Source organism: Benincasa hispida, chromosome 5 (genome assembly GCF_009727055.1).
Source record: "Benincasa hispida cultivar B227 chromosome 5, ASM972705v1, whole genome shotgun sequence".
NCBI lineage: Eukaryota > Viridiplantae > Streptophyta > Magnoliopsida > Cucurbitales > Cucurbitaceae > Benincasa > Benincasa hispida.
Genome location: NC_052353.1, coordinates 42270554 through 42277951, shown reverse-complemented (window position 1 = coordinate 42277951; position 7398 = coordinate 42270554). Strand labels below are relative to the sequence as shown.

Here is a 7398-nt window from a genome sequence, read left to right as displayed (position 1 = left end):
ATTTTAAAACACAACAAAATTCTGACATTTATTATAATTAAGCCTATATACAATTCTACTTATTATTATTATTATTTGGCAATATGATGAAGGAATCAATCCTCTAAGAACAAGCACTATGCCATGCTCATTTTCATTTATTATTATTTTTCTTAAAAAAAAAAAAAAGGCTATATATACACACACGTACCAAACTCACTCGGTCCGACAAAATCAAGTCCCCATCACAAAACCGTAGACCGTGTGAAATATGAGAGCAAATCCAATTTTTCTAATAGTAAAGAGAGGGTCCATTCTACAAAACTTGCTAATAGAACATTTTTTTACACTAGAATATTTGATCGACATGACAGCTCTATATATAGTTTCGTACAACATTTTCTAACAAATACACATACATACGCAACTTCCATCCAGTTTCAAGAAGATTTTTTATGGCCAAAAATTGGCATTGGTCGAATGTTAAAACGAGTAGCAAATGCAAGAAAGGAACAGGCTAATGATACGTAGATTTTGAACCAGATGGAAGAAAAAAAGGTAAAGTATGTAGATATGGATGTTAGGAGCATTACTGTGATGATTGAAACAAGGCAGTTCAATGTTGAGAGATCCCCTTCTGTTCCTTCATGGGGAAAATGGCCTTGAGAATGAAATTTCTCAAGTAATTGGTCCTTGTGGCGGAATGTGTTCATTAGCCAATTGGCAACTTCATTTTCTGTAGTTGGAATGTGGTGAAGGGGAATGCGTTGGATGTGTATATGAACTTCAGAAGGTTCCAATCCAAAGACATTGTCCAATAAAGAAGGGCATCGATGTTTATAGCCGATGGTCACATCGTAAACTACACAAAAGAAATGAACATCTTCAGATTTTCTACTTGTCAAACTACAGGCAAAGAGCTGCTATTTGTTAAGAATTCGACAATGTAAAATAAACAAAAAAAAAAAAAACGTAAACAGTAGAGAACCATCACAAAGATTTATACAATTCACTGTGTGCTAGCTACCTCCATCGGCAGAAGGAGAGAGTTTATTATTAGAGAGAAAATAGCAGATTGCAGATTTAAAAACGCCAGTAGGATTAGAGAGTTTATACGGCGCACTCTTCTAAACCCTTGAACCAAAATCGTAAATAGCATAAATAACATCAATATGAATAGAATACAACTTAGGAAATAACGCTATTACCTTATGGCCTAGCATCTGTTTTATTTTCATCCTTTGAAACTAGTGATGCAATCTCCAAGGACTATCACAACAGATCAATTCCCTTGGGATATCTAACTTTTAGAGTTCATGTTTGATTCGACCAATTCAATACTCTAAACTAGGGAAACGGATAGAAGAAACATTTTAAGCAGCAAAACAAGGATGTAGAGTACCTGCATCCAGACATTTCCTCAAATCATGTAAGCATGTACGGAAACCCTTTGTTTTGGGAAGCAAAACATTTTTTAATATGGGTAAGCCTTTCTCGGCTGCATACTTTTGACTCCGAATGCACTTCTGGTCACTACACAAAACAGAAAAGAGTGACATGAATCTTATTAGACAGTCTCAATCAGATTAAACAAGAAAAGTAAGGCTTGTATGACAGAACATGCTAAGCACAAATTACATATGTGACACATGCATTGTAGGTACCATTACGGCATTGCATATCAGAATTGTAGCTGAATGAACATTTAGGAGAATTCTACTTGGAATTGTTGATTATCTCAAAAGTATGCAAACAGCAGTGTCATTTTTTTCGAGAATGTAAGAGAAATGGAACTGGGATATATGAGTAATTACGTGAAATCAGTGCCTTCCGGGAAAAGGGCAAGCCAGAAAGGATCATAATAATCCTTGAAAGTTGAAAGCATTTGGTGCATTGTCAATTCATCAACCTCCCATTTCCTTTCCACAGAGATGAACTCTAATATGTGAAATGCCCAACCAAATACTGGTAGCTTCATCAAACTGCTCTTAAGTATATACTTTATGTATCCTAGTTGTCCTTTTCGTATTGCAAGATCCCACAGGTACATCCAATCAACTTCAGTTCTATGGTTTGCAATAAGCAAGACACGTTCCCTTGCAGGAACCACTTCTCCAGAAAAAATAACTTTTGTTTTGTTAATCTTCTCAAATAGAAAAGGCCACAGAGCTAACCAAGAACCAAAGAAGAAGGAAGTAGCTTTTCGGCTATAATGTATGCTGAATACTCGGACAAAAATGGCACTGATAAAACCATAATATACTAACATCATAAATGCTGTTAAAAGAAGCACCAGCAAGCATAATAGACCCCTGAACAGCTTAGCTGGAGTTAAGGTGTGATCCCTGGTTTCAACATCCTTAACTTCCATACCCTCTCAGAATCATTCACAGTATCCAGCACAAACGTATATCCCCTATCACCAGAGATGAGTGGGTCTCCTGATAAAGAAGGCAACACAGAATGATTAAAGACATGAAGGTATGTCTCATTGACTAAATTAATAATATGAAATGAACAACTTGCTTTTCATCAAGGTAGGGTGTCCAATGGAGCGCAGTTCTGGCTTGTGATAGTGATATAATCCTAACACAGAATCATTTAGCTGTAAATAAATTCCTCTAAAATGCTCTGTTATGAAACTAAACAATTACAGTATAATGGAAAGTGCATCTAAAAAATTACAAAAGATCATACAGTAACAGAAATTTACAAAAAGAAAGTAATAAATGCCGCATCAGTCAAGGAGCTAATGCCTGATGAATAACGATACAGAATGAAGTGCCATTGTCGATCCCACCAACCTCAAAGGAAAGGAAATTGCTCCCTTTCCTTGTGATATTCCTCTCAATTCACTTTTGGTGGGAGACAAGAAGCCTCCCATAGGAAAGAGAACAAAAAACACACAAGATTTCCTGATTCACTCTTTGATATTTCTCCTGGTAAAATAATTTGGTTTTCAATGTTTCTTTACTCCATTTGTCTTACGTAACTGTCCTTTCAAACTGAAGAAACTTGCTATATACATGGTTATTGGTTAGTAGAATGAAATTCAACTTTCCAGAAAACAATAAATCCAAAAAACTGGTGAAATAAATAATATCACTAACATTCCACATTTTCCATCGACTTCATTACTCCTGGTATTTGTCTTACACATCATCTCAGAGAAGAGCAACCCACAGTAAGAGAGAATTAAACAATTTGAAGCCAACATTCATCTGCTTAGTGCCTACACTGCTATGGCAACATTTTTATGGGACAAAACTAAAATCAATGAATCTGTTAATTTCTTGTATATTATTGATATATATGTTGTCAGGCTAACAAATAGAGATTCTGATCGCAACATATATGGTAACAGAATCCAATAGAATACCACCATTACATAGGTTTTGTATAAATTCGGTATAGTCGTATAGAAAAACAAATATAAAGGCAAATGAGCGACCAACAGCACGATCAAACATCTCACCTGCTAGTGCTCAGTAAGATATGAACTTCATCTTCCTCGATCGATCAATAGTCCAGAGACTACACTTCTTTACTACTAATAGCATCCAATAGGATCACAACGCTTAAATGCGAATCCAGAAATCTCGAATCACACACTTAGAACACAATGTGGATGATCGATGCAAATCATAACATGAAAACCACAGGATGAGAGCTTAATACAAACAAAATCAGATGCGGACAAAGAAAAAACAAAATAGTCCAAATCCGATTCACAACATAATAAAGAAAAACGCGAATGCATTGACAGCCTACTGAGATACAGAGAACTAGATTTTGTACGATATTCACGGCATTTTCTCGGTAACCAAACAGAGACTGGTGAAATGGAAAAGATGAAAATGGCGATAAAGAAAGTGGATTACCTCAAATGCATTGATAGACTCAGGATTTGACGATGAACTTCATAGCGAAGAACGAAGCGAAGAAATTTCTGGACTGACACAGTGTTCTAGATTCTTTCTTGGAGAGAAGATTTATTGATACTCCGGTACTCGCTGATTTCTCTCTCTGAGCGTTGGTTGTGTCAGGTTGATGTTGCGAATTTACGAAAAAGGACAGCGGAAAAGTTCGAAATTACGATCTTGCCACCCCCTTCTTATTGCTGTGACCTCGTTACGGGGACACGAATCTTCGGGGGGTGAAAATTGGAATTTTATTTTGATTGTTTTTTTAGTATTAAAGTTCAGTATGGTTTATTTTAATATTTTTTAAATTCTTGCTATATTATTTTTTAATCGATAATCCACTTGTCAAATTATTGTCTCTTATCTCTATTGTGTCTCACTTGAAATATGTTCATATTAATTTGCAACTATATGATATTAATTTGTTAGATCAAAATAAATGAGGACTAAAATTTACATAAATTTTAGGAAAATTTTTAAATATAGAAAAATAAGAAAAATTATTTTAAAAAAATAGTAAAATTTAATCATTTTAGATTTCTATCTGTTTCTATCAGTGATATATACTGATAAACTAATATTAGTCTCTATCAATAATAGATTTCTATCCATTTATATCACCGATAGACGCTTATAGAATTTTATCGATATTTTTTTTTTCTATTTCTGTAAATAGTTTAATATTTCTTCTATATGTGAAAATTTACATAAATTTTATTGATCAAAATAGAACAAAATTTAAAATTTAAGGTCTAAAACTGGCAAGTTGAAAATTTGTAAACAATGAAACCAATTTGAGAATTGAGGGACCATAATTGAGTTTAATTTTAAATAAAAAATAAAAAATAGATGCTTTAAATTTGGTGTAGACATAGACAAGAGAGGAAAAATAAAACACCAATAAGTGATAAAAGCATTTTTTGATATCCGTGAGTATCTGGATCAGCTTACGGGCACCTCGACTAATCTTACAGGTCCTGCCTGACCCTACAACATTTTTATGTCAAGAAAACTTGTAGAAAATTGATTCCTAGGTAGGTAACCACCATGAATTGGACCCTTCATCTCTTACCATTTATTGAGACCATGTCTCTTTTTTTACTACTAGGTCAATCCATGATGGTCAATAAGTGATCAAGTATAATATAAAGTTTAATGAACTCATCAATTTAAGCTTTTGGGTTAAGTGGTGATTTAATATGGTATTAAAAACAAAAGGCTATGTGAATTCAAATGTATGGTAATATATTTTTTTTTCTCTCCAAATAATATTAATTTCCATTCATTCAATTTCTTACAAATTTTGAAATTCATAAATGAGAAAGAGTGTTAAAGTATTAATAATATAATATAGAGCATATATTATTTATATAACCTAAAATAATCGACAAATCAACGTTTTTAAAAAGATTTGAGTGTTACAAACAAATGTTTTCCAGATGGAATTGGAAAGGGATAGATTATCACATGTTTTGCCTATATCTCAGTTTGATTAGGTTATTCTATGAGTTTAATATTCAATTTATGAGCAATCTTAGAAAACCCTTATTTAGGAGACAACAAAGTGGATCCTGAGATACGTTAAAAGTTCTGTTTTGAAGGTTTAATATTTGAAAAAGATATTGATATTGATGAATGCCTTATTAGCTATGTAGATTTAGATTATGCGACTAATATTGATAAATGACGTTCTTTGACAAGCTATTTGTTTACTTTATTTCACAATGTTGTTAGTTGGAAATCATGTTTGCAATATGTAGTATCTATTTCATTTATGATTGTTGAATACATAACTTTGTATCTAAAGTTATCAAAGAATCTATATGGTTCAAAGGTTTAATAGCTGACATGTGTATTACTCATTGTTCTCTCTTAAGGTTTATTGTGACAATCAAAGTGGTCTTACACTTTCAAATAATCCAACTAATCATAATCGTGTTGGATGTTTTGATAAAATATTAGAAGACATCCACATTTGAAAGGAATAGGCAAGTCATGGTTCCTATACCTAAAAGAGATAGGTGTGGCTTTCCTACTTCTAGAAATGGTAGAAAGAACTCTGAGGCAACTTTAGTTTCAAATTGTCATAATTATAAATTTTTGTAAGCTTGAATGTGCTAACTCTTACTTCAAGTTCCCTTTTGTATTCTTTAGTTTGATAGCGAAGAAAAAGGTGTGAGTTGTATAAAAATTTTAAGAGAATATTTTTGTAGTTGAGATCGAGGAGAATTTTGTATGATTGTAACAATTTTTCACACGATACAAAATCAATACTACTCAAAATGCAAAAGATATTATGACTAAGGCTTTGGCAAGTGACATGTTAGAGTATATCATGTGACGTGTTAAAGCTCTATAAAGTTTGTTCCAAATGGTCTTCAAAGGAGTAGTTGATTACGTTATGTTACTCACATTTGGGACCCACTCCTTTTATTGTGGTTGAACCATGATTACTTCTTTCACTCTTATTTGTTGTTGGCTAGTAGTTGAGTTTGTCAAGATTTTTTTTTTTTAATTTTTCTATTTTTTAGTACAGATAAAAAAAACATCAAGTTGAGCTGATTAATATAAAATAATCAATCATCCAATGCTCTCTCGATTCAATGATGGATAATGTAAACTTTTGTTGAACCACTATAATCTTTTGCGTTTTTTTTCGTCTCTAATTTTCTTTGGTTATGTTACATGTATTATATATATTTTGATTTTTGTTCTTCACATCAAAATTCATAAGGATTTTTAAGTTTCACACGGGAAGATTTTTAAAACGAAAAATAATGGAGGGCATAAATTGATATACACTTACAAGAGTTTAAGGTTCAAATTGATACTATTATTAATTTAGGACATTTAAATTGATATAACCCATACAATCAAGGAGTATAAATTGATAGTTGTTCTAAAAATTTTGTTATGTTTTGTGTGTGTGTTTTTGTGTATGTGAGTGAATTCGAGTTACTTAGTTTTTTTTTCATTTTTTTTTTTGTGAAACATGTGTATGCCTAGTAACAAGTAATGTTGTACTCATCTACGCACCTTCATCCATTATAAATAGAAAAAATTAAAAAAATATATATCATTTTCAAAAAATTATCATATGACAATTTGAGATCGAACACTTGTGTGAACTGCACAAACATGAGTGTAACTCAAGATACACCCAGATATTTTTTTCTTAAATAACGTTGTAAGTTTTCCTATGTTCAATTTGTGTTAATTAATTTATCTCCTAATTTTAATAAAAATTTCTAGATTCATTAATTTCAACAAAAAACAAATTGTACCGATTAATCACGAGAGCCATTGAAGATATGAAATTCGGAGAATGGTAGATTTTTTTCTCTTCCAAAGCCTTATGGATAATCGAGTGTGTCAAGAAGTTATATCGCAATGGACATGAATGTAGGAGACATCCTCGATACCAAGAACTTATAAATTAGTCTTATCAATGATGAACAAAACTCTAAAGAGATCAATAATATCCTTATTGAGCAAA

The 7398-nt window shown here is 32.2% G+C and overlaps 1 protein-coding gene across 5 annotated transcripts; it reads right to left on the bottom strand.

Annotated features, from left to right (window-relative positions):
* Positions 1–249: 249 nt before the first annotated feature.
* LOC120077489 (probable 1-acyl-sn-glycerol-3-phosphate acyltransferase 5) lies at positions 250–4010 on the bottom strand. 5 transcript variants are annotated; one of them, XM_039031389.1, is made up of 6 exons: positions 3861–4001; positions 3455–3590; positions 2506–2565; positions 1794–2420; positions 1382–1512; positions 250–841 (listed from the first exon to the last, which is right to left on the bottom strand). In XM_039031389.1, the coding sequence occupies exons 4-6, from the start codon at positions 2348–2350 to the stop codon at positions 420–422; spliced, it is 1110 nt and encodes a 369-aa protein (XP_038887317.1). In that variant the 5' UTR covers positions 2351–2420; positions 2506–2565; positions 3455–3590; positions 3861–4001; the 3' UTR covers positions 250–419. The 5 variants fall into 5 exon arrangements, with proteins under 5 accessions (XP_038887317.1, XP_038887316.1, XP_038887319.1 ...); XM_039031388.1 differs by lacking the exon at positions 2506–2565; XM_039031391.1 differs by lacking the exon at positions 3455–3590 and having other exon boundaries at positions 3861–3966.
* Positions 4011–7398: the final 3388 nt, after the last annotated feature.

Coding starts and splice junctions, on each gene's coding strand:
- LOC120077489 (XM_039031387.1), bottom strand. CDS start 2,350: ATGGAAGTTAAGGATGTTGAAACCAGGGATCACACCTTAACTCCAGCT. Junction 1,513..1,793: donor CCGGAAGGCACTGATTTCAC/GTAATTACTCAT, acceptor TGTTTTGTGTAG/TGACCAGAAGTGCATTCGGA. Junction 842..1,381: donor GAGGAAATGTCTGGATGCAG/GTACTCTACATC, acceptor TCTTTTGTGTAG/TTTACGATGTGACCATCGGC.